At 38.0% G+C, this 27,715-nt stretch overlaps 1 protein-coding gene across 1 annotated transcript; it reads left to right on the top strand.

The window, feature by feature from the left end:
- The first annotated feature begins 254 nt into the window (after positions 1-254).
- On the top strand, positions 255-18,811 carry LOC135470954 (uncharacterized). Its single transcript, XM_064750003.1, has 25 exons — positions 255-392; positions 927-1,091; positions 1,448-1,532; positions 3,332-3,451; positions 4,025-4,131; positions 5,131-5,296; positions 5,601-5,795; positions 6,760-6,981; positions 7,760-7,882; positions 9,355-9,546; positions 9,906-10,039; positions 10,338-10,434; positions 10,604-10,726; positions 11,026-11,130; positions 11,564-11,696; positions 13,144-13,310; positions 13,617-13,784; positions 14,083-14,211; positions 14,636-14,750; positions 15,058-15,236; positions 15,627-15,770; positions 16,072-16,215; positions 16,655-17,005; positions 17,512-17,631; positions 18,192-18,811. The coding sequence occupies exons 1-25, from the start codon at positions 255-257 to the stop codon at positions 18,233-18,235; spliced, it is 3,666 nt and encodes a 1,221-aa protein (XP_064606073.1). The 3' UTR covers positions 18,236-18,811.
- Positions 18,812-27,715: the final 8,904 nt, after the last annotated feature.

Raw genomic sequence — 27,715 nt, 5'->3', positions numbered from 1 at the left:
TAGTTGTTTAAGGCTATCGACAAACATTGTGGAATTTTACAGTTGCCGAATCCCTTTATCTTTCGTCACTATTTGCAAAGAATTACCAGTGAATGTATAAGGTTTTATTTCTTCTCTAAAACCACTAATTACAATCGAGATCTGATAATGAAGTTTACAATTTGCTAGTATTAAGTACCACTACATTGTTTCTTGTTGTTTTCTGTAAAAATATTAGCGTTCTTATACTTCATTTAGATAATGTCTTAATGGAAATGGCGTCTCTGCCGCTGGACGTAGAGCGTGAGTGGCATGGCGTGGAAATCACCTACGATGGTGCCAGTGTCCGTCTTCAGCTTGACTCGAACACTAAGATCATCCAAAACTTACAATACCTGGAGCTAGGGAGTATGGTATGGAATTACTTCCACACATTTTTTTTCAAATATTGGCCTCAGAGCAGGTATATTTTTAGTATTATTACCATTCAAGGTAAGCTAGAAATTACTACTGGAATCTATTATCATAACAGCGTAAAATATGATTATTATTTGGAAACTTTCCGAGCCGATTCTAAATGCCTATATATGTGTAATTTTCCGTTTATTTTTCCGAGTATAGATTTATATTGGCGGCGCAGACCCAGGTACATCTAACCCCAACGCTCTAGAGCCGAATTTCATTGGATGTCTCCAGGGCGTATTGTTGAATGGCGTAGCGTTGTTTGATGGCATTCAAGGTCAAGAGCCACCAGCAGACTTTCATGGAAACGTTCAAAGCGGATGTAAAGTAAGTTGCGTTAAATATTAATATCCATACTGGCTGCTGTAAAGTCAGAACAAGTCAAAAATATCCGGAATTGCCAACTTAAAAGAAGCTTTGCAAACTACGACATGTAATTTTGTTATCTAATGTACTATGTTGAAGTATCCTATTTCATAATTCAGATCCCAATTAAACATGTGACGTACCATGGGGATAACTCTTACCTGAGAATTCCTTCTGAGACAAAAGGGGATAATTCTGTGTACAGCGCCGCATTTGACCTAAGGACGTACGACATCAATGCTACTCTGCTGTTTGTGGACATGGGACATGGAGTGAATATTACAGTATGTTTCTGTTTGACTTCCAACGTATGTTAAGCTGTTTATTTAGGTTAGCGAAGATACACAAGATGTAAACCTTACAAGTGTGGTCCATGTCAGAAATAACTGTTTTTACGGGAACATGTTTTGAGAACAAGAACCACCTAAGCATAAAAGTATATCGCATTTAAGTAGTACACTTTCCCAACATTTCTTGCTAATACATTGTCTCTAGCTGGTCTGATGCTCCAAAATTTACATTACAGTCAGAATACTGTAGAATACTGACGGCGATCCTATCTTAAAATCGTCCTTGGCCTTCAAACTGTGCTTCAGTTTTAAAGTGGGGTGTTTAAAGTACACATGTTTTTTACCTCCAGGTTGATTTAGAAGATAACATGCACTTACTGGCGATATATATGGATGGCGAATCCGTTGTGCAAATTCTTTATGAATTATACACAGGTAAGGCTGTTGTCTGGTTCATGTTCTGTTATTGATGAACATTTCTACTTGTCTCCAATTCCTCAATTCCGAAAACCTTGATTAATACTACATTCATGCTTTAATCTTCTAATGGCTCTCTTGTATTATCAGTGAACTTTGGTGGGGTCATGAAGGCTTTGCCTCTTGATTTAATTTTGTTCATTGTAATTTAATTGTAGTTTATAGCTATTCCTTGACTGTATTTATTTATTTATTTATTTATTTATTTATTTATTTATTTATTTATTTATTGGTGTTTTACGCCGTTCTCTAATATTTCACTCACACGACAACGGCCAGCGTTATGGTGGAAAGAAACCGGGCAAAGACCGGGGGAAACCCACGACCATTCACAGGTTGGTGACCGGCCTTCCCACGCACAACCGCATTCGTGTGAGGCTTCTCGGTCATTGCGCCATGGTGGCGTGCTAAATAAATCGGCCACGGAGATTCCCCATACTCAAGATTTTTTGTCTTATACCATGACTGCCAGTATATCATTTGGCAAATTATGGTGACGAACTTTTCCACGTGTAACATATGCCATATTGATGGACGGGTATTCCAGATATGTTTTTGTCTGTTTTTTTTTTTAAGTTTTGTTTCAGGTTCTCCATTAGATTTTTTGGGACATAAAGGACACACTGAAGCGAGTGACGTCGCCGATTCTTTTATGTCTTTAAACATTCTATAACTGCTAGTTTCACATCAAACAGAGATGTAAACGTAGTACTACATGTGTACTGATGTTGAATGTAAAATATAGCAATCAGAGCAATGTTTAACAACTGTAAGGAATAGGCGACGTGACTGTTCTTTAGCTGATACGTATGATTCGAAAATCCACAACAGACCCCAGGGTCACGAACCTTAGACTTATGTCAAAATTTCAATCATTATCCTTGGTATGCTCTTCTCCCTTATTTTTGCTCCAATTTGTAGTACAATAATTTACTCAGAATTCACAACGTCAAGAAATACTTTGACCTTGTTACGTAAGAAATAACAATTTTAAAGTGATTTGAAATTTTGATTTAAGTCTAAGATCTCTCGTGATCCCGTGGCCAGAACCTCAGTCTTCACTTGAATTGTATTGCTATAAAAATAGATAGAGCAAATAATGAAAACCATGTTTAGAATCAGCACGAAATGGGCTTTTAGATATTGCCGATACTTTGTAGAATGTTGGACTAAGATAGAGTCTTCCTTGAAACCCTACCAAAGCTAACTGTTCATAAACAATTGTAAATGATTCTTCCACGTTTTTGGACTCAAAGGGCTCATCATAAGACCAGCTGACGGACAATGGCACAGATTTTCATTTGAACTGAACAACTCAACGGGGCTTACTATGACCCTGGACAAGTGGGCAATCGTAGACGAAAAGATAAAGAGCTTAGTAAACAGCGAGACGCGGATGTTCTATTTAGGTATTTATACAGCAAAATCGGAAGATATCGCCTAAATTTAGTCACTCTCCGTAAAAGTATAATTTTCTTATACCTGTTAAAGTCAATAATTGTTGAAGGATCTAAATCAATTCTCGACTACGGTTATAACACCTACCACGACTCCTTTCCAAGTTGATTCTCTGAGAGGGAATACTTTTATAGTGATTTTGTACAAAACCAGAATAGTTGTAGTTATAGTATAGTAGTCTTCTCACATCCCTGCGATATCATTGTGGCTGGATATCTCACCTGGAAACTTAATGTTGTCAAGCAAAGATGTTAAAAGTATTCGTTATCTTCGAAAATATTACTACTGTTTTATTATAGGTGGAATTCCTAACTCGATGGGTTTCAAAGGTTGTATGAAAGATGTTCTCATTGATGGTAAAGACATGGATCTGTCTCGACTTAATCCACAGGACATCACAATGGCGACTGTTGGCAGATGTGATCTTCCAAATACGTAAGTGTCTACAACACGACCATCCATTCCATAACAATTGCTGTTCAAATCATTTACGGAAAACAGTTTCACATTTGAGAAATTGTAAAGTTTTAAATGCCACCAAATAGGCACAGATAGACGGCATGTAAATTACCCAATTCCAACACATAACAACAAAAATTGCCTATAGGAACAAGTTACTTTGAACATATGGGCAAAGTTAAATTTGACAACATGCTATAGTCGAGGCTTTCTCTGTGCTGCTATAAAGCATCCCGAATCTCACCTTTGCTATTAGGCCGCAGTGCAGTTATCCTATAAAATTGTCACGACACATACCATTAGACCTTGACAAAATTCACAATATCTCATGTTCTTGTTCAGGTCACGATTTTTACGCACGTAAAATATTACTCCATTCCTTGAAGTTGTAAGATTTACCCAACCATTCTTTAATCCGGTAGCTGTACTCTATCGACCTTAATAAATAAATAAAACATGAATAATAATAGAAAACGCATTTGAACATTGAAATATTGCATTAACAATTAACAATTTCACCCTTTTGGGCACAGATGTGCTGAAGAAAGCTGCTCTCATGGAGGACAATGCCATCAGACGAGGAGCGGATTTGCCTGTAACTGTTCTGATACAGGGTATACCGGTGCCATTTGCCATACACGTAAGTTACACGTCAGACATTAAATCATGCTCTAGTTTGCATTTGCATTTCCCAGATAGGTATCGTACTTCCATTAAACCAGACTATGCTGTATTTAAAAAGAAACATCAGCGGAAATCATATAAACTAAATTTATTTTGTTACCACCGTATTCGACAGACATAGTGACTTCATCTGTCCCCATTCCAGCGTTATACCGACAGTCTTGCGACCTTGTGGACATTCCATCCGGTACCAGGTTCATGCCTACTGTCCTTGATGTTGACGGGTCAGGACCAATCAGACCACAGCCTGTTATTTGTCACAAAGGTCGGTTATGTTAATAGCATGGTTACGCTAAATATGATGCTGCTAGAGAATATTGTAGGTGTCCAAACATTTGTTATGGCTGTAATGAATACTTTATGCATACGTCCTAAATCCCAGCGGTTTTTGTACGCCCCATTGTATCACTTTATTAGAATATAACTAAAGAAGCATAGATGCTTATCTGTTTTTTTTTTTCTTTTTTTTTTTCGCGTGCTTTTCAGAATATCCAAATCGTCCGGCGCAAACCATTATTCGGACGATTCCGTTGAATGACACCGTGGTGGATGGATTTCAAGCCCCGGGGTCCTTCGTAAAGGATATCATATACGAATCTGACTCATACGCACTTTATGCTCTTATCAATCGTTCAGCAAGTTGTCGGCAGTTCATCGAGTACAACTGCACAAATTCGAAACTGCTGTCAAACGGAGGTAATTCATTTTTTCAACTTGAAAATATGTCAGCCTTAAAAATTCTTAAATTTTTTAATTTGAAAGTAGTGATATATAAAGATTAACACGGCTAAATGTTTAACTTCGGTTTACGCTCTCAGATGGCCCTCATGAATCTCTCAGTTTTGGATGGTGGGTAGGGCGTAATAATCAGTCCCACACGTACTGGGGTGGAGCAAAACCAGACACAAATAGTTGCGAATGCGCCAGTGAGACCAAGGGTTGTTTGGACAAACAGTCTTGCAACTGTGATGCTGGTTCATCGGTGCCAGCCTCGGATAGCGGATACTTGTCTGAGAAGTCCCACCTCCCTGTCACACAGGTTCGTTTTGGCGACACAGGAACTATTGATGATGACAAAGAAGGAAGATTTCGTGTTGGCCCAGTAGTTTGCCAAGGTGACAGTAAGTTTTATAAAACGTTCTTCAAACTACTGGTTCTTGAAGTTTCCCTGTATGCATAGCAGAAACCAATTAATATTTGTAACTCAACATGCAACAAGAATTGCTCTGTAATACCCCCGAAATATTTGTTTGTAGCAGCATAACGCCCACGTTATGGCCAATATGTGACTTTTGCACAGAATTAGACCGAACGATGATATAATTTGGCTGCTCGCAAATTGCATATTACCTTGAAATATCATAATATTTGTTGGCTTCATATTAATGGCACTGTGTTCCTTTTATCATGTCTACTCACTTTCAGCTGTACTGGACAACACAGTGACGTTTAACAAGTTAGGTGCCAGCACCAAACTACCTCTGACATTCACGGAAACGCCTCTCGACCTTTCGTTCCAGTTTAGAACAGGGATTAGGCGAGCTTATTTAATACATGCCCAAGGTTTGACAGATCCAAAAGATGGCGCCATCGTCAACGCTTTGGCAATCAGATTGTCAGGTAATTGTTTGTTCTGTATAAAACGATCAAAATTTACTTTAAGCTTTGAAACGTGATTTGGAAATAACACGTTGCTGTGTTTTGCAGGTTTTCCCTTCTTCATGTATTATTTTTGGATTGCTTGCTGGCTGACTTGCTTCATATTGAAGTTTAAGTATGGCGACTATTTCAATCATTTCAGAAAGATGTCTCCTTGCAGCAACCATTGCACTTAAACTGCATGCCGAAAACACTTGACATGATACCAGAGTCATCATAACGCATAGGGGCGATCAGTACTTCTTATAAATAGTTTATAATACAAACCAAAAACCACATCATGGAGAGTAAAACACGAAATGCGACGTCAGTGTGATAGTTGGAGAATGGCAATACATAACCGGTAAAATCATGCCTCTTGTCAGTTGTCATCCGTTAGTATTTTATTCCAGCTATTCATTTAAATGGTTAAAATAGTACTAATTTGCACACCTCCCAATGTCATCTTGGGTCATACCAAAAATATGGTACTTGTTGCTGCTTTGCTTGGGGCTCATCACTGAGAGTTTAGAGCAAGGAAACAGGACTGGTTGGCCCGTTGTCAATATAATTTGACTAGTTGTGGTGTCATGTCTAGTGTCTTCTGTGTAATACTTCACTGTCGGCAGCACCAAATATTAATTTTTTAGACGTTACTGATATACAATTACTTAAAATGCTACGTTGACGTCACTTTTAACAAGCATTTATACCAGAGAAATACCACGTAATTATACCAGAGAAATACCACGTAAGATTGTTCATATTGATAAAGTCTTCATATAATGAATTATTCTTATAATCTGACGCTGACTAGATCCCGGACCTCTTACAAAGCTGTCGTTATAACATTCCCGCCACAGCAGTGCGGTCCATCTTTATTATTTTCACCTCCTCTTTCAGCACAGACATAACCTTTAATTAATTATTAACATTCTTGTCACAGGTTCTTTCTCGTTGGTGGTTGACTTCATTTTAAACAAGAAGAGAATAATTTTTAAGAAAGACGTCACTTTTCGACTAAATGACAACAGGTGGCACAGCGTTTATTTTGAGTTTAACGTCATCGAGGCCACAGTCATCGTGGATGGAGAAACTGGACGCATATGGAGAACTGAAGCATGGACTCCAAAATACGATTTCCGGACAAAGGAACCAATTGTCGTTGGTAAAGCTTGTATTAACTACAGCTGGACTTCTAACTCTATATCACCACAGATTCATCTGTATCTATGATACCATTCCCTTGACCGTGGAGATAAGATGCCTGTTTCTGAATCACTCTGCATGTCACAGATTTTCAATTCCAGCCTCGCATTGGAAATTTTCCAAAATACCGTGTGTCCATTATCTTCGCAGGTTCAAGATATCTGCATCAGGTCCAATTAAATATTAAAAATGGTCACAAACAAGAGGTGAATCCTCTCTGTTGTAAGTTTTGCCATAGAGTTTAATGTAATTCTTAAAAGGCATGGCGTACGCATGTTCACATGTTAAACAGGGACATGCACCAAGCTTCTTGTCATCAAGTGAATATCTGAAGGTCATTTAAGGCAAAGTTGATCAGCTACTTCCCTGATGCTGATGGTTTAATCCGGACCCTGGGACTTTCTATCCCCATCAAAATGAAATATTCCTGAGTAAGACACTGAAACGCTAATCACCAAATGAATAAAATGAAATTAAACTACCTAGTAGAGCGCCTATCAGTTCTATTAAATGTTCAACAGTTTCTCAGCTGTGGTAAGCTTTTGTGTGTCCATAGTGGATTAAAGTTCTGTAGTTTCAATTCTCCAATCCGTGAAATAATTGTTGTATGCATTTTAGGCACAGATAGAGGTTGAATGCATAATGCTATTACTAATTTTATTTCTCCAAACCATTTTGTTTGAAGTGCCTTGCTATAAAACGTACCAGGCATACAATTTACTTTTGTACTTTGTTAGGCAATTCCTTAAAGGGTGTGAATGGTTTCCTTGGTTGTATGAGAGAGCTTCAGTTGAACGGTCGATATGTGGATCTAATTGGTGCCAGCAAACGTCCAAAAGTTTCCACTGGTGTACAACCAGGTAAAATATTTTTATTTGAAGTTTTACCGCATTTTACTTGCTATTCATATACGATAATTTGACATTGTAAAGGGCTGGGTTTTATAAAGTTTTATTTACATCTTTTGATTCGAGATCGGGCACACGCGTCTACTTACATGCGACAGTAGTTAGCAGACGACAAGGTGAAAAACAATATGGGAAAGTATAGAGCAATTAATAGCACCGGGCGATATTTTCAGAATTATGACTGATAATAATCGGAAATTAGAGTACATGAGACAACAGATCAATGTGTATAGCATATGTCAATTGTGAAGGTCATTAAAGCTTCCTGTTGGATTTATGAGGCTTTGAACCAGCGATTTGTATTCTACCATGTTGTTTAGACAGTTTTTCAGCGCCATGTCTGTGCGAAACTTCTATTTTATTTTGAAAGCGAGGAGAATGAGGATCTTTGTTAATAATAGAATGTGTTGATTTACCTGTGCGTTTCCTACAGGTGATAAAATAGAAGGTCAACTGCAACACCGCGATATTGCAATTGAGTTAACATTTCATGATTTCCTTTGTTATGATGTAGTAAGACCACTAATTACCAATGTTTAGTGCACAATTAAAGAGGTGGGCTCGTAGAGGCAGTCGCAAGACTAAATTACTGTACTCTCGGATAATTGGATCCACGCAGACATCCTGATAAAAGTACACAATTAGTGTAAATGCTATCTTCACTCAGTGGCCTATTTTGGATTATGACCTTTTCAATCTAAAACTGAGTAGGATGCTGCAAGTCCACGGGAGCAAATACCGCCAAGCCATAAATACTGTAGTTTTTCCAAAAACGCCCGTCGTTGCTTGTAGCTTAGTTTTCACTTCCATCAGTCAAAGAACAATGCACTGTTAATGTTATTACGTCCTACTTTTCACATAGCTTCAGGAGTGCGAGTGTCTGGCAACATATAGCTAAATTTTTGACTTAAAGAAATTGTATTAAAATTTGATAAAGTCTTGCAATTAGTCTTGACATTTTGCAGTGATTCTATATTGGTGCCTTTGTAAGCCCTTTCCCGTTTGAGTTAACATTATGTTACTTGTGATCTGAAATGACCGTACACTGAAGGTAAAATAAAATGTAAATTATGTCACTTTTACTATAATACAATCGTAGATGTGGTTCTAATCATAGGATGTCAAGGAAAATGTGACCACGTGTCGAATCCGTGCATGAATGGTGGGCGATGTCAGGACTATTTTGCAACTTACATGTGCGATTGCTCTGCCACGGCTTTCACTGGATGCTACTGTGGGTTAGGTAAGGCATTAATTGCAAGGGAACATTCAATATAAAATGTTATCTATGATGTGGTAGAATCTATTTGAAATTAAACAGCATTACATTTAAACAAAGACAAATATCGTATGCAAACACTTCACTGAATAGTAACCTTTCAGATCAACGTAAAACAGTGTTTGTCTTTATTATGTGTTATCAGATCTCGGCGCCCATATAAAGGCAGACGGGGGAATCATGTATCGTTTGGACAAACGTCTCAGCGAAGAGGAACGAATCTTCCGAACATTAAAATTTGGTTTTAAAACAACGAGGAACCTAGGAGTGTTAACACACATCACTAACGCTCATCCTGGGTTTCCAGACTTCATCTCCATAGAGCTTGGCACTGACGGTATGGTGCAGATTTTCATTGCTCCATCTTTTCTTTAGAATAAATTACGATTCTGTTACTCTAAATAAGGTTTTGACAAGATACAACATTTACACGCAGGTATATTTTCCTTATATTCCATTTAAATTCCCGGTATCCGTAATGACATGTAGCAAACTCCTTCACATGCATAATACGCCAGCCATATGGGGAACTTGAGATAAAACTGTCAATTAGGGGCACAGCTCTTCTCAATCGGCATCAAAAGTGAACGTTCTGGGTAAATTATCAAAGCAGTTGTTGTAGCCTGAGAAATAATTATTTCTTGGCACAATCATTAGCCTATCGATAAGCTTTGACTGGCATTTTAATCTATGCAGGCCGTGTATTGATATACATTGACGTTGGTCATGGGGAGGATACCATCCACAGTAGTGCGGGCAAGGTGAACGACGGCAAAATCCATCATTTAGTTCTAACCTACAACAGAAGTGAAGAGGAGATCGTTCTTAAGGTATGACTCTATATGCAGTCAGAGTACGCTGGGTTAATTGTCAGAGATAAAGAGCCACGCTTTCCCAAGAACACTGCAGTAACAACTAGTATATAATCATATAATCGTTTTTATACTTTTAAACTGATAATAAGGTGTAATTCTGCGAGGAATGGATTAGGAAGTAGTCGGAGTAACTAAATTAAAATGATTAACCAACCGATTCTCCTAACGAGGCATGTAGGTTAAAGATAAATATCAGATATGTACTGTTACCGCTATATTAAGTTGTTTATACTAATGCAGTCTTTTTACACAGGTAGACACTGTTACCGACGTGTTTAATCTGACCAGAACACCAACTGGAGTGGACACCGTTCTGGACACTCCGAAGCGCTTGTATATTGCTAGAGTAGGTAAGAAGTTTATCTTTGTTCATCCCTTATGTTGCACAGATCATAAGTTATTAATAATCTTACTGCTCATCGTGTTTTAACCAGAAACTAAAAGGTGCGCAATGAAAGGTGCCCAAAAATAAAATTACAGACTTATTTTCACTCTACTGCTGTTGTACTTACTTCTCAGCCAGAACGGTTCCTGGTGCAGGATTTGAAGGGTGTATCTTCCGATTACTTTACAACGATCATCCCGTTTTACAGGATGTCTTTCTGAACCCTACACCTCAGCATGTATTCCTTGTCGGACGTGGTGAGTAGCATGGTGTGACACACTCTTTAATTGTGGCAATAAATATACAGCAAATGTTAATTATGAAAGAGAAGCTACTTCTTGGCAAATGGTATTAGAGGACAGCGTACATTTTTATAAAGGAAACCAAGCAAACCTAAGCGACAGTGGCTAAGTCGAACAGACAGTTACTGATCAAGATTCAGTAGCCAGAATTCCCTCCAAATAATTTCTGTCGAAACGACTCTTAACTTTAGAATTTTTTGATTTTGAATAGCCTATATGATTAAACTATTAAATATCATCATTTTCCGAATCAGGTAAAATACGAAGGAGCTCTTGTGGATTGAGTGAAAGCGTTCCTCGGGAAATTAGACAGCTCCACGGACCTCAGCCTCTTCCTCCAGGAAACACAGGGGTATCTGGTAAGGATAAACTGACTTAGTATTCTGTTATAGGCATATGCGATCAGCAGGAAATTATGACACTTCCTCCTGCGTCAAGAATCTTTGTATGCTAAATAAACACACAATTATGCCACTATATTACCTTTTCCTCATTTCTGGTGTGATAGTAAGATACTGTCCATAAGACATATTACGCAACTGTAACTGTTTCTTATAATAACATATATAAGTGAACTTTTCATGAGTAGGCCTACGTCGTACGGCAAAACTTGTTGAATTTCCCTTGTCTTTAAACCACTTTCTTTTTTTTTTAGGATTCGATTCCAAATGCTTTGAGACAGAACTAATTTCAGGTGATGACCTTAAAATGATAATGACAAAGCCACTTCTTTTTAAGTGTATGATCAGCGAAGGTCAACCTATTACTAATGTATCGTTTCTCTTTCTTAAGCACCACAGTCGCCAATTGTGACGAACCTCACGGCTCGGGTGTCTCTGGACGTTGTCGAAACCCTGGAAAGATCACATGTGATGGCCGGTTTCCAGGAAGTTACTTGTAGAGCTAACGGTGCACCTTCCCCGATGTACGTAAAACCTTGTAAGATGACCCTGTTTAGTATACGTGTGATGGAGACTGCTATAGTACTAACGCAAGAGCTTCCCACTATGCACGTGTACTGCCGACCTATGACAAGCAATCAACAAACACATTTCAATGCTTTCCAAAGCCACTGCACATTGCAGCCATTCAAATAATGTTGTGCTCATTATGTTTGGCATTAAAAATATGCCTTTCATACAAACATAGGTTAAAGTGGGATAATATGGACTCTCGGATAATGTGGACACCTTGAATATTTCAGAATACAGTGTTTGTCAGTGCTGCCATCAATGTTGCTGTGATGTACCTGTAGACGACACCTTCAACGCACTGCTTCTTGCTCATTTGCCAAGAAATCTAAAAACATACCGATTAAAACGTGATGACCCATTTTCTTATTATGTTAGTGACATTCTCAACGGTCTTTAAACTATGAGTAAATGTATTTTAATCATGCTATTTCCATGGTTGTAGCCTAGTACAGGCAACAGTCTTCGGGCATGAGTCTGCAGAGGAATGGTAAAGGATGTTGCTATCACCATGGCTGTCCGAACCAAAATTATACACCTGGGGGATTATGGCCACCGTGGGTCATTTATAAAAGGACATTTACCCAACAGTTATTTTCTTCATTCTTTAAAGAATTTAAGGAATTATACTCATGTAGGCCAGGACCAGGATTTGAACTTGGATCTTCACATCCGAAATTTAGCACTCAACCAATACTGAGCTCCACACTTCTTGGACACTGATTGGTTACGACACATCACCTGAACCAAACTGTACTCTCGGTGTTTTAACATTTGCTAAATTAAAAGGTGATCCCATTTAGTAACTACTATTCCAGTACCTTTTCATTTGGTGGAGGTTGGGAGGGGCATATTACCCATACCTATAATGTTCATTTCCAGGCGTACAGTAAGTTTTCTTGTTCTGTTTGCTCAGACGAGTTGACAGTGTTTATTTATGTATGCTTGCATACATAGTCTTTCACACTGAATAAATTGTTTCCGGTTTCCATTTCAGATTTTGCCTTGCATGTTAGTATATTGGCACCTCTGGAAAAATTTTCGTGTGTTCGTACATAAAGCCACATTAAAATTTCATTGCCCTTTGATGCACTACAGATGCCTAACTTCCCAAGGTACATGTAAGGATCATATTCTACTCAGCTGGATCCAGTGTAGTGGGAAAACTACCCTACTTTACTCTGGGCAGACTAAATCCTTGATAATGTTTTAAGTGTTAAGTTTTAAGCAGTGAAAAAAAAAACAGATATTTGTATGACAGTTCAACTTTCTGTGTTCAAAAAACCAGGCACAACCAAGAGTAAACAACCGCGCCACGCGAGTGTTACAACAAATATAACGACGTAAAACGTCATACGAGCCGCTGGGGACACTGTACGCCATGCATGTTCAATATTTCAGTTACACCTGGTTGAAGAATGGTGGGCCTTTGTCCTGCCCACATCTTGTCGTACCTGGTGGGCTCCTGCTTATGCCGGAGGACGATCGGCTGGACGGAAGTTACCAGTGTGTTGCTCACAATGCCAATGGTAGAGCTCTCTCCGATAAGGTTCATTTCCAGGCGCCCAGTACGTTTTGCTGTTCTTTTTTTTTTTAAATTTTGTTAATTTATATATGCCAATCTAAGTTAACTATAAACTATACATAGTCTCTCACAATGAATAAACCGTTTGCAGTTTCCTTTTCAGATTTTGCCTTGCATGCTCGTAGGCCCTATATAGTGACAGTGAAGTCTAAACATCGTCTGAAAATATATCATTTTCTTGGTATCATATTAGTGACTTTTCCGGAGTAAGTCTTCCCTTTTGACTGATTTTATACATTGCAACCCTTTAAGTGCGTGTACATGGATATATGTTTTTATACCCCTCCAGGAATAACTGCTTTGCGATCGGTTCGACGCCACAAACTGGTCATTAGAGAAGGTGGATTCCTCCGGTTAGAATGTAGCGAGCACGTTGACAGTCTACCAGCTACAAAAACATCATGGTTATACAAATCTTCGATGACCAATAACACACGAATTTTCCAAAGCCCTACTGGTGAGGATATTTCCATATGTTCTGCAAGGTTCAGCTACTTATTTCAAAGATTCCTTTGCCAAACCTCATGGTCAATATTTCGGAGAGTTGAGAAGTCAGATCGTAAGCAGCATTTGACGATTTCTGTTTTACTTAGATTTGATATCATTCTTCTAGGGATTAACAAAGTTTTTAATCACGGTGAACATATTTACCGTCGTCTTATTTGAGACTCCCATCCTCACTTTGGATATGGTTCCGCTGCCCCTGAATCAGGGCCAATATTTATTCTATATATAGAGGTACTTTTCTGTTCCAGGTGCGTTAAATATACTGCCAGTCATGCAGTCAGACACCGGATCAAATTTCACCTGTGTGAAGACCAACGAACTACTGGATGTCAGCATCAAGGTCAAGGTTATAACGCTAACCGTTATAAGGGTAACAGGTGGGTTAAATTCTTATTGATGGCTTATTGGGTGAATGGAAAATCTGTTGTACTATTAATGCAGGCTTCTTTGCTGAACAGAAACGAATGTTATATATGCTACATGAAACCATGACAAAGCTCTTCAAAAATTAGCGGAAGCATCCAACGTAGATTACCTGCTACTTGATATTACAACAGCACCACAGCACTTGCGTGGCAATGCCCATCACCTAATTTACACTAATTTACCTGCCTTGTTGTTTTGTCGATGTTAGAGAGTAAAGACTGCTTTAGCCGTGTGCTGATTTTCCTGTCCAGGCCATGCCGAATGTTTGCAGAAATGAGTAAACCGAATAAGCCAATAGATATAAACATCCTTATAATCTTGCGGTTGACGGACTTGTAACTTCAATGAGCCTTTTCTTTTCTCCTCAATCAACAGTGAAGGATTCCAGTAAATCTGCTCAGGTTGACACCCGTTTAGTATACAAGACACCTCCGCCTCTCACAGCTTTTATCGGACAAACTGTGCGGCTGGAGTGTCTGCTTAAAGGAGAGTGAGTACACATAGACTATTACAAATTAAAACAGAAATTTGATATCTTGGAATAATTGTTTGTGATAGTGCAAAATTACGAGGCTTCCCATCGATTTTCACAGCTTGGTATTTTGTTAAATTGGCATTTCTACGCCGTTTTATGTCTTTTTCAATAAATAGTAATTCTATCTTTAGTTGGAATGCAAAACGTTGAAGCATGCTATGCTGACAATGAGCCCTTACTATAACTGTAAGACTCTTCAAATTATTGGTTCTTCATGTCTTTTGGTATTCATCTTTATCTATTCACATTGTCCTTTGTGAAGGGCAGCACAAGAACTAAAATGGCACAGGCAGAACATAACTGACGACGCCACCTTGCGCTGGGAATTTGAAAACAACGGGAGACAACTTTTAATTACAAATGTAACAGAGAGTGACCAGGGATGGTATTTTTGTTCAACCAGTATTGCAACATATGCAAGGTTCTTTGTGGACATAACCTGTAAGTGTGTACCAGTCAAGGTTTCATCTTAATTGTGTCTTGCGCGTTATTAATTTGAAATAACCTTTTGGATTGGCAGGTGGTATATGAATTTCGGATCTGGAAATTGCAGTTAGCCAAATCACTATATATTCTTTGATCTATGCTTTTTAACATAAATTTGAATAAATTGGATAAAACCGTCCAGAAGTGATTAAAGATGTCTTTTATATGAAGCTTCAGACTACGGCGTCCACAGAAACTATACCTGAATAACAGAAAGCTAAGATGAATATGAACACTATACAGCCCATGAATGATTATGTGCATATTTTAATTTACATGTCACAATTTAAACATGTGTATTTCACGGAAAATGTAATTTAAACAAACTTAATGTCATATACATAGCTCCTCCAATTTGGACGAAAGGGTTAAAGTCCACAACGGTGTATCGTGGTGACCAGGCAAACTTCACCTGTGTTTCTAGATCAGCGGCTGGCGAACCGTTGCCACGAAAGCCGCGCTGGTTCAAAAACGGGAGGCGTTTGTTAGGTATGTAAGCCAGTTATATTTTAATACCAAACGCCTTTATGTTGTATAGCATTTAGTTCTTGCACTTAGTGTAATCTTCATTAAGCAGTGCTAATAATAAACTGATAGTCTTTAAGATAGGAAGAAAGGTTCACGAATTTTGTTACAGACCTGAAAGATACTCAATTTCAATTTCTAAAAAAAGAAAATGATTTCCCTTTTAACATCATGATGAGTTAAGTGTTTGTTGGTACCTTTATCCCAAAGGCTTAAAATGTGCTGTTTAGTATCTATTCTTCAGATTAAATATGTCTTTTCCCAGGTGATAAAAGGCATACCTTTAGAGAGAACAACACCATACTGACAATTAAAAATGTAACGAAAGAAAAGGACTTTCAAACTATTCAGTGCAATGTGTCAAACCACAGGGGCTATAGTTTTGCCGAAGCTGTGCTGGATATAGTGGGTAAGTCAAAAAGCCTTATTGCCTACTGGGCCTCCATCGTTAAGTCTCGGAATGTAACCAACGGCTTGAGTGAAATTTCTTTCTGCACTTAAAATTCCAACACCTAATGTGAAATCAAAATTATCTGAAAATGTGAAACGCGGCAATCCATTTCTAGATGCATCCACCGGAACTCAGTTTTGTCTGTTTTCTGGTTTACCACCAATTCTCTTATTTGATCTATGTAGTACTGTGCTTAAAATTTCATTTCACTTATTCACCACATTATTTTAACATAAGCCTTAATTTCTACATTATAAGCTGGCATAACGGATATGAATATTTATTTGCGGTGGATTGCTAAACAATTTCTGGATATGGCTTTTTATAAAGGTAAAGGAATATTGTTTTTCAAAGATAACTACCAATGGGCATGAATCTGATCCGGATTTTCCCACAGAACCATTACAGATTGTGGCTCACACTCGGGAGGTGTCAGCGACAAGAGGCGAGACTGTGTCAATCCAGGTTTCCGTTACTCTGGACAAAAAATTAGATGCCACCTTCACCTGGTTGAAAACAGACCAGCATATCGGCAAGTTGAAAACCACGAACAGCGATCCACGCAAAGTCTTCAAGGTGACGTCCACGCGTAACACCAGTACGCTGACGTTGAACACGCAGCACGTGGCTGACGAAGACGTCATGTCCTACACTGGGTATTACGTGTGCGTCGTTACGGATGGCGTGGGCGAGCGAACAACACAAGGGAAGATTGTGATCACGTTACCACTGTCACCTCAACCAGGAGGTAAACAAAATACTAACATATAATGACTTAATCAGTGCATTACAGTCATTATCTAGAGTAGGAAAAAATGAAGCTACCTTGTTATCTGGATTGAGCGTTAAATTATTCTGTATAATTGTCGGTGGTCGGCTGGAGTGTAGCTGATACACGACGAACAAAAACACAAACAGCAGGGTTTCACTATTAACATGAGGCCGACTGTTGCAGAAAGTTCAGCCTGTTGACTGAACACGGCAGTTAGAACTTTATTTTAACTGTTCATGATAAACAGTAGTAATGGGCATTCCTCGCCCTTCCATTGCCTCAGTGGAATTAGGTGACAAGAGAAACGCTTGATTATACTATCGCAGTTCACTTACAGACAATTCTCGTCTCCGCTAAAAAAAATTAAAAAAAAACATTACTCCTTCTTATTACTGGAAACCAGCGTAATGGAGTTGTCTTCTGTATGCTCAATCAAAATATGTGCTGTTATCGGGTTTTTCAGCTGTACTTTTATTTTCCAGATGACTCTTCCATTTTATATGGATTGGCTATTGCCATCACTCTAGGCGTTGTGTTCATTGGAGCTGTGGTCGGTATAATCTGCATAACGAGGCGGAGGAAGAAAGGGCGTCAAGATGAAGGTATAATATGTAGGCTCAAGTTACATTTATCTGTATTATGTCGATGAAACTGCCCGCATAAGTGTCCATTGTGGATTGGGACTAGCAAGATTCATTTGCAGAACAAATAGTGTAGCATTACATACACAGCATGGATGACATATGGACGTCTTACAATGTTTAAATTTGCACTATTGTTCCTAAAATGGTACAGCTGGTGCTTACCCTATTTTACTCTAGAAAACTGTGTTATATTTTACAACAAAACTTATTGTAATTGTTCATATAATTTTAAAACTGGGGATATTATACATCTTGCGCATTGGATGGAGCAAAGTATGAACTCCGAAGAGAAACATTTAACCATAGTAGGCAATCAGTTTCGTCCTATTAGTGGAATCTTTCTAAGATTGTTATTAGAAAGCCAAAAATCCTATTAAAATACCTATCTATACTTTAAATAACGTTATCTTCATCACTGCAATAAAACTGTTAATAATAATTTAACATCGGTGTAATACGGCCGTAAAGTTCAATTCTGACTATGATTTACTAACAAAAAATGCATGTTTCCCTTCTAGTTGCTGAACTTCCCTTGAAGTCGCCCGTGGGCTCTACGTCATGAAGCTAAGCACCAACCCACTGCTGTCTTATGAAAGGCGTGGACCACTACGACGGAGACTTCCTTACCGTTCCGTTATTTTATAAATAGGAGTTTTCAAGCTTAACTATATGACGCACGTTGATCAAAATTGCATTATAAGCCAACAGCAGATTCTTTATGTAGCGTGTGCAGTGTGCAGCAAATATTTAATAGTGTACGGTATAAGATTTTATATTTTAAAACCATGGTAGTTGGGTTGTCCTTGTCTTGAGAAAACGCTTTACAGATTTATAATCACCGACACCTTGGTTAGCGTCATTTTTTTTTTTTTTGTGTGTGTGTTCTGGTTGTTGCTTCTAGGGCACTGATTCTGTGCCAAATCAACACAAATCAAGAATGACTAAGTGATATGTTGCCCGTGAATACGACCTGGCACGGCACAGTTTCGCTATACACAAGGAATGCCACGCTTGAAGTCTGTCATATTCCTTTCCATGCTTGCTAAAAGTTTGTTCCCTGATTTTCTGTGCTCTTCCACATTTATGATGCTATGTAACCCCGTGTACATTTGTGTATATATAAAAAGTTTGAAATGTATACGTCTCTCTATTCTGTGTGCAGGAAGAGTCATATGTATAGGATCGAATTACTAATTAACTGACCGGCCCCGATAGTACAGTTGGTAGAGCTTCCTCTTCGGAAGTGGTAGATCCAGGGACAATCCTGGGTCGAGTCACACCTAATGCTTTAGGAAGAGGAAGTTGTAACTGCGTTTGGCGTTCAGCTGGTTGACCTGTATCAGTGTAAAGGCTCGGGCGGGCCAGCTTACTTGCCTTCGGTAAGGGGTCTCAGTGAAGAAGCACCAGATAAAAGAGCGGTGGAAATCCGCCCTGCAACAAGGAGGCACATTACAGGCACCCTAAAGATTCCCTCGTCGTCATATGACTGAAAAATTGTTAAGTACGACGTTCAACCCTAAACAGTCACTCACTCACTAATTAACTCACTTAGCGTTTCCCACAAAACTTATATTTGTCAAATGGTGAGATCTTCAAGACTATCTAACCTTTGCATCGAGTTATTATTCAAACGTTGAATGACACTGTAGCCTATCATATGGGCTTACACTTATCATCCCACAAGAACCTAGAACACCTTGGAAGCTGATGGGGACACGCTCTTAGATGACTGACACGCTGACAGGATGCGACTTGACTTATGAGCTTGTGGGTTCAAACCCAGCTGTTTCTGTGCTTTGACTGCGGCTTTTAAGTAAAGTGGTTTGTTATCCTGCAGATAGCCATGGGTTTCCTGTTGAAATTAAACTCTAATATTGTACATTAACATCACTTTCAAAAAAAAAAGTTTGGGTATGTAAACTACATGTAATTTGCAAATCGAGCAGTGGTCTAAGGGAGGTAATGAAATATATTTCTACTGAGTTATTTCCCTTCGTTATGTTAACATATTCATTAACAAATTATTGAATAATCATAGACTAATAATAAAGACTACAGGAAACCAGAGCAGCTACGTGCGATAGCTGGCAAATGTTCCGAGGAAAGCCGGCCAGTAGTCAATTTACCACAGTAAAAGTATCCTGTAAATGCTTCAGTAGCAGTAGCAGTAACATATACGACCCCTAGAACCATGCATGGTTTAAGAATAGTTAGATAACAGAAACTGCAGTGATGCAATTTATTAGATGTCCTGACTTGTTCAGAATAATTCAAAATACTGTGTTGTCTTCAGATTTAGTAAACAATCACATTAAAACAATGCTAAGGGACAAAGTCTCTGGTGTAAAATCCATCAGCAGGATCCTGATTTATGCTGGCATACAGAAAGATTACAAGATATAGGTTCAGGCCAATATCAAATGTTATAATTCTGACTGATTTAGAATTTTTAGCAATTGAACCAAACAGCGGGTTGCTGTTAATGTGAATCGAGATAAAATTGGTTTCTGTAGGCCTACTGTTTGAGCAGTCTCCTGAGTAATTAATTACATTAACTTTTTACGGTATACATGCCAAGGTAAATAATTTCTAAAATGTGTTAAAACATTAGTGGTCAAGACAAACAGCGACCAAGTCCATTCTTGCTAAGCATTGATGACCTTGGAATAAAGCACTTTAGTATCTGTTAAGCCATATAACTCCCAGAAATTTGTTACAAGATTTAAATTTCAGCTAAATCCTAAAACGTTATAGCAGGGCTCGAATCGTGCTCAAGCAAATATCTTATTGAGCAGCACTCGAAAATTGAAATAAGGTTTTTGCTTCTTCTTCTTTTTTTTTTTTTCTTTTGTTTTTTCTTTCATATATATGGAAGTGCATCAAGTGGCTCCTTTTGGTGAGAGGCGTCGTTTGGTAATATCAACGGTCAAAGGGACGTAACACATGTTCATTCCACTAATGATTATCTCCCTTCGCAAGCATTTTCGTTGGATTGACAATGCGCTCGATGAAATGTAATCCTTTTGCCTACAAATTCTACCTTTTTGATTTAGTTTTATAATTTACACTGCTAACAGATTAGGATATGTTAAAGAACATTTTTAGAAAAAACGTAACTAAAAAAATTCCTTACCTTTTAAACTGAGTTTATACTTTTAAAATGATTTTCAACGGTTTAGGAATGATTTTCACGGTTTAGAAATGATTTTCATTGATTCAAAAATGATGTTTCACTCTTAAAACAAAATTCATTAAAGCTTTAAATATGATTTCCCATGCTTTGAAAATGATTTTCAAAATGAAAATGCCTTTAAAGCTTAAAATATATGACATAAGTAGAACAATGGCATCACATAGCCCCTGCAAGACAGTGGAGCATGGTTCTGGACAAAGGAACATTAAATACCGGTAAATGTTTCGGCAAATTAATTTCAACTTAATTTGGACTATAAAAATTATAAATTTTGGAAATCTTTGGAAACAGCTTTGGCCAAAAGCCCTCTCACTGATAAATTATCAGGAAATACAGACAGGCCAGAAGTGTTGTTTGACATTTCAAAAATAAATGATATTACCTTAGATAGCTATAAAATGAAAACAAAATTTCTCTACACGCTCCCGGTGGAAACATATTCCACCAAAGTTGATGTCAAGGATATACCTGATAATTTTCTTGTTACTGACGATTTATTGTGGACTCAGCCTGAGGTTGGTGTATATAACAAAGTGCAGTCTATGCAGTTTAAACTGTTACATTGTGTTTATTCATGTATCAGTTCTTTTGTTTTCATTAGCAGTTTTGGAATACCCTACCTGTACCTGGTGTGACCAGATACATAGTATTGTGCACAATATTGTTACTTGCTCAGCTGAAAGGCAGTTTTGGGATTTATTACAACAGTGGCTGTCTCAGTGCCTGAACTTTAATATAATGCTTTCTAAGAAACAGAAGCTCTTTGGTTATTTCAAAGAGGATTTCTTTAAAGAAATTAACTTTTCCATTTTGTACGCTAATTACTGTGTATATGCAATCCATGTTTAACAGAGGCCAATATACTTCATCTGTTGTCTAGCTTTTTCAAGCAGAAGTCACTACTCTTTTAAAAAGTAATGGAAAACATGATTTTTTTGCAATTATTTGGGTAGTATTAAGTTTAATGTTAACGTTCAATCTATATTCCTCCTTGTATATTAATAATTAAGTAGAAGTTTTTTATTCATGTGTGCAATTATACCATGATATAGTTTATTAAATAATACTACTGGCTGATGTCCCAATTTACCTCTGAACCGTTCACATCGATCTTTAGTAGAATATATATATATATATATATATATATATATATATATATATATATATATATATATATATATATATATATATATATATATATAGTGTCGATTTTTCACAGACATTTGGCAAGAGAAGGGGGGTAAGTATGTGAAACTGTGGAAAGATGATAATATTTACCTCCCTTTGATTGATATCGCAGACTAAAGCTAGTAAGAGTGACAGTTTTCATTTTCCATTGCCCTTTAATCAGAACATTACTTCAGCCTACGTTAGGTAATACTGATATTGAAAGAACTATAATTAATGGTGAAGTGCCTTCAAACACAGCTTTACACTTGGCAGACACTTGGGGTAATCACACTATCGCGATACAGAAGGCCTACAAAGAAGTACATGTAGACCTATCGATGTTAAGGCCATGCATGATATCGGTCCAACCTCAGTCATTTGTGTAATTCTAGACCAGTGACGTCTAATAAATTGCAATTAACATCATTGCATGGTTTGTTTGTTGTTGTTTTTTGTTTTTTGTTTTTTTTTTTTGGGGGGGGTGGGTTTTTTTTAACATAATTCTGCTTAAGCCATGGTGCTTGGGGTGTGTAAGTTGCTACTATTTATGCATTTACATGAACAGTTAGAATATAACCCTGACTGATGTTAATTGACAAGAGGTCGTATTTCACCGGTTACGTGTAACCATTTGTCGCTTGGCCTATCACGCTGTTGGCGATGCTCTGGTCTCACTCCCTCAGCCTTATGTGCCGTACAAAATCCTCATAAAGCTATAGGACAAATCAAAAGTGTAAAACTTTTTGCAGTGGAATAAATTCATCAGTTCATACCATGCCGAATAGGCATGACTCAGGTGTTAAAAAAGACTTCAGCTTGGAGAGTAAAACACGACGATATATCTATATCCTAACTGAGGTAAAAGTGACAAGAGGCCGTATTTCACCGGTAATGTAGATGTTTAATTGAAAGAAAGAGAGCACGGGCGATATTTGGTGAGAAAAATTTGCCAAGTGACAAGACTATGACTGGTTTAAGTGATCTTATTGTTGTTTTAATATCCTCAGAGCTCCTGCACGTCGTAACACGTAAGAAAATTAAAGAATAACAACGCTTGGTGGAGTATAGAAGATAAACAGTTGCGAGTCCGTACTTCCTTCCATCATGCATTTGCCCGCAGACAATTTTACGCTTGTATAGTATTACTCCAGACAGTCTAGTGTATAAATACACATAAGGTGCACATAGCTTTACAATTTCAAAGACCTTCTAGACATCGAAACTTACACTGATATGGAGGTTAGAATGATTAAGGAATGGTTTTTCGAAATAGACCTATTTGATTATTTTCCTGAAGCGTGCATCCCACAGTATAGAAAAGTCTTTAATATAAAAAAAAGCCATTTTAAGGATTTAAAATAGCATTAATGCTTTTCAGATGATTTTTTAACCTTTATTAATGGCCTATTTGTGCAAGAATTTTGTAAGCGATTTTTAACCGTTTAGTAATGACTGATATTTTCAATCCCGGGATAAATAACTTTTAAATGTTTATTATTTGCTTTATTATCCATAATTTAGTGTTGATAAACTACTATGTGTTACTCTGCATTATAAAAGACTAAGGCATATAGCCTAGAGAGTAAAACCAAAGCAGCGACGACAGTATGATACTCGGCAAATAGTCACACATATATATAACCGGTGATATACGAATAAGGGTTTTTTACTCTAACTGTCCATGTAAAGGCTTTAAAAATAGCAACTTGGAAACTTTTTGCTGCTACAGAAAGTGGGACATGTTACAGAAAAGAAGCAATACATTAAGATGTCATTCGGTGGCTTTTACGACAGTGACCAATTGTAGACATAACATTTCACCGCCATATTTATTTATGGATTTATTTGATTAGTGTTTCACGCCGTATACGCAAGAGTGTTTCACTTATATATCAAGGCGGCCATGCAACATTATGGTAGGAGGAAACCGCCCAGAGCCCGGGGGAAAACCACGACCATCCGCAGGTTGCTTTAGACCTTCCCACATGCGGCCGAAGACGAAGGCAGCATAAGCTGGACTTGAGTTCGCTGCGACCGCATTGATCACATATGTAGGCTTGTGCATGGTCGTTGCGCCGCGCTCTCACACTCACCATCTCGGTCACAGAGGTCCCCACCGCCATATTATTGTATTTAAGCATGATGTGTTCCTGCACTATCAAGTGCTCATATTTCCCCATAATGACTTACTTAATAGTATTCCATCACTAATTGCTTCGCTGTAGAATAAAACTGGTCCCCTCTATATTAGAACGTCAACGGTAACAAAGCCTTCTTCAGTCCCACTACATGCAAGGTTACCTTGGGATGTTTCGATGTTCAAGTTGCTTGAATTTCTTACTATAATAAGATCTATGTAAAATTTGGGGAAAGCCTATATCAACAGTGTTCAAATTGTGCCCCTTCTTTGAATGAATATATATACATGCACAATTATCCATTTTCATCAGGCTTGATCTTTCTGATTCACTAAACGATGTATGAATGATCTGCTTGCTTTAAACAACGCATGTCCTTCGTTGGATTTAAATGAAACAACTAAAGTCTCTAGATGGCACATCTTAGCTGGATCTTATACGTATACTAATGCCAAAAAGGATCTCTTCTCACGCCGACTTTAGGACAAGGATAGTGTTAAGTTTGACATTGTATGCTACCCTTGTATACTTTGCTTAGCAATATATACCGAGGGGTCCTGTATATGGCATGTATGTGCACTGTTAGATGCTGTGTTAGGTGACGATTCCAATCAACGTCAAAATTTATTACTGCAAAAAGTGGTATGTCTTCACTCTAAGTGTCTTTAAGATTTACAATGAGTAAATTTCTCTCGTAATCAAATATGAAAAAGGTGCCTAGTATCTCTGGCGCTCTGCCTCGTAACTGTCTCATTCCGCTCCCATCGCCACGCTGTATATACGAATAGTATATACATCAAAGCGCGACTGACATATATATTTCGATTAACGACAACTATAGTATGGTATACGATTTGGATACTGACTTAAAACGTGGTCTGTTGGTTTGTTACACATATGTGTATATATTATTTATCTATTTGATTGTTACTTATCTGCATACTCATATATCATTTAAACTTATACGATGGCAGTCAGTGTTATAGTTGGAGGAAGCCGGAGCGACGAATTGCTGACGGGCTTACCCACAGATACACACCATATTGGTGGACTGCCCTACAACCAGACAGATTGCAGGAATCAACAAATCTGTCCAATGCCAGGTTTGAACCCACTCCACATTGTGTTGCAGCGATTGAAAAGCAAACACCTCATAATTATTGGTCTTTATGGGCCCGCTCCAAATTGCACACGTAGGTCTACACGTGAAATAACACTGGTGGGCAGCCAAATACAAGGATATGGTCTTAGTCGATAACACATTACAGATTTCTTTATATAAAACAAGTATCTACCCGTACTGTGCCTATAATAGGGGGCCTATAAAAGATATATATATAGGCCTTCATGAACGATTGATATACCTTATCAATGCCCCAATCGTTTATATATTCCTCATAGAAATTAATCTTAGATATATATATTTTTAACCTGTGTATTAAAAGTTTATGAAAGAAAAGTATGAAATGACACGCCGGAACTCAGACTGCACGTACTTCTCTGTTGAAACTGCTATCGATGGTGATTGGTTGTTACGCGTGGATCGTACATGACTACGTGTAACCTATCGTTACGAGTCGACGGCTGTCAAGGCTGACAAGCTGTCGCTCAGTCTGCTCGCAGCAGAGCGCAGCAAGCATTCCAACATGGCCGTCGTGTCACTGCAGGCGCGCTGAGGTGAGTGCTTTTCTGTTCGGCTGTAGCTAGTCATAGGGAATAGTTGGTGTATTCTGCTTGTGTGTAATCGATGTATTAGAACACAGATATTATACACAGTAATATACAGGAGAATGTGTTGTGTTGTTATAAAATACACACACCAAACATCAGCGAGTCCGTGGTCTAGGGTGCAGTGAAGGATGTAGCCTTGTACGCAGGGCAGGTTTGGGCGAATTAACTCCGAGCCTGCCCGGGCCTGAACCTTCACACTGTACAGCCTGTAAGTCTGGATGGGCGTATAACGGATAGCTCTCCATTCTCGGAGGATCAAGAACTTTATAAACCTAAATGTTATGATTTTATATTCAGTCTAAAAGATAAAAATAACTTGACAACTTTCTTCCCTTAGTATGGCTAAAGATCGATATTCACATGGGTAAATATATGTAGACAGGCGGCTGACTGACTTGTATTACTTTCAGGTGCGCCCTCCCCCTCCTTCCTCAACTCTCTCCCAAGAGCAGTCTAACCCGCATAAGCCTTGTCCCTCACAGAATTGCAGTGAAAGGAAGACACTCCTATATTAGGTCAGATGGAGAGAAGTACTACTGGAGTAAAAAATTGGTGAGTGGCCATTTTCTTGAACTTTCAAATAGAAGCTGTTTTCAGTCATAAATATTTTCTTGGTTAATGTAATTTGTCGCTTGTCTTTGAGAAATAAATAAGTTGAGGCTCTGATTTATGATTGATAGATTCTTCAGTTGACCAATCATCATAACGTTTAGAGTTTTAAAAACTTTTGTGGAATGTGATTGGTGAAAAGAAGCGGCTCATTATTCATAAATCATGATCATTTGCTGTGTGTAATTTGTATTCCTAATAACGAAGACCTAGTGATAAAGTGATCATCAAAAGGTTGTATGTTAGTTGCGATGTGTTTGTAGATTTCTGACGTTTACATTTCAGAAAGCAATTCCTTGGGAGAAAGTTTTAATCTTTACTCAAGTATTGGCTTAATGAAATGAAACTGGTCGTTATTTACAAATTCAAGAAAGTGGATACATGATATTTTTGGAGTAACAAAGTTCTTATTTCACTATACAAAATATTCACATCTTCAGGTTTTATCATACGTGAGAGTCTGTGAAACCTGTTTGAAGTGAGCGTGTAGATAGAAGAGCGAATGCTACTCAGAAATATCATCGATCAGTATCATTGAACACATGATCAATACATATGTATGTAGTCATTTGCAGCATAGTGCCTAGGAACAATGAGAGTGACTCCACCTGAGATCTGCCATATTGTTTGGACACCCTCCAACCAACCAGGTGATAATGGCCCGACTTTTTATTTGAGGCAAAACATCATGAAAAAAAAGACCAGACCTTTTATGTGCGAGACAAAATATCATGATTAAGAAGACCCCACCTGTTATGTGAGACAAAACATCCTGATGAAGAAGACCCTGCCCTTTATGTGAGAGATAAAACATCATGATGAAGAAGACCCGACTGTTGCAAGCTGAAGACTGCAAGGCCCATTTAACTGGATTACTCTATAAATGTATGGGCTTAGTTTATGTACAGCAAGTTTTTATGCAGGCAGCAGTGCTGGTATCAGTGTTCTTTGATACCTGCTCTGTTACTTGTCCTAAAACCTGCTTTAACATAAACAGAAAAATAATGTAAGTTCTCTGTGGAATTTCATTATCGAAATAAAGAATGTTATTGTTCATGTCCAACATCTCTTATTGTTGTAAGAACCTTTCAAATTTGCACTCAAGTTGAATTGCGAAAATATTCCTTCCTTAGTTGTATTTTCTCTTATTTGAAGAGAAAAAAAAAACACAAAGAGACATTATTTTCGCTTTTTTAGGGGT

Source organism: Liolophura sinensis, chromosome 7 (assembly GCF_032854445.1).
Source record: "Liolophura sinensis isolate JHLJ2023 chromosome 7, CUHK_Ljap_v2, whole genome shotgun sequence".
Taxonomy (NCBI): domain Eukaryota; kingdom Metazoa; phylum Mollusca; class Polyplacophora; order Chitonida; family Chitonidae; genus Liolophura; species Liolophura sinensis.
This window is presented reverse-complemented; position numbering and strand designations above follow the sequence as displayed.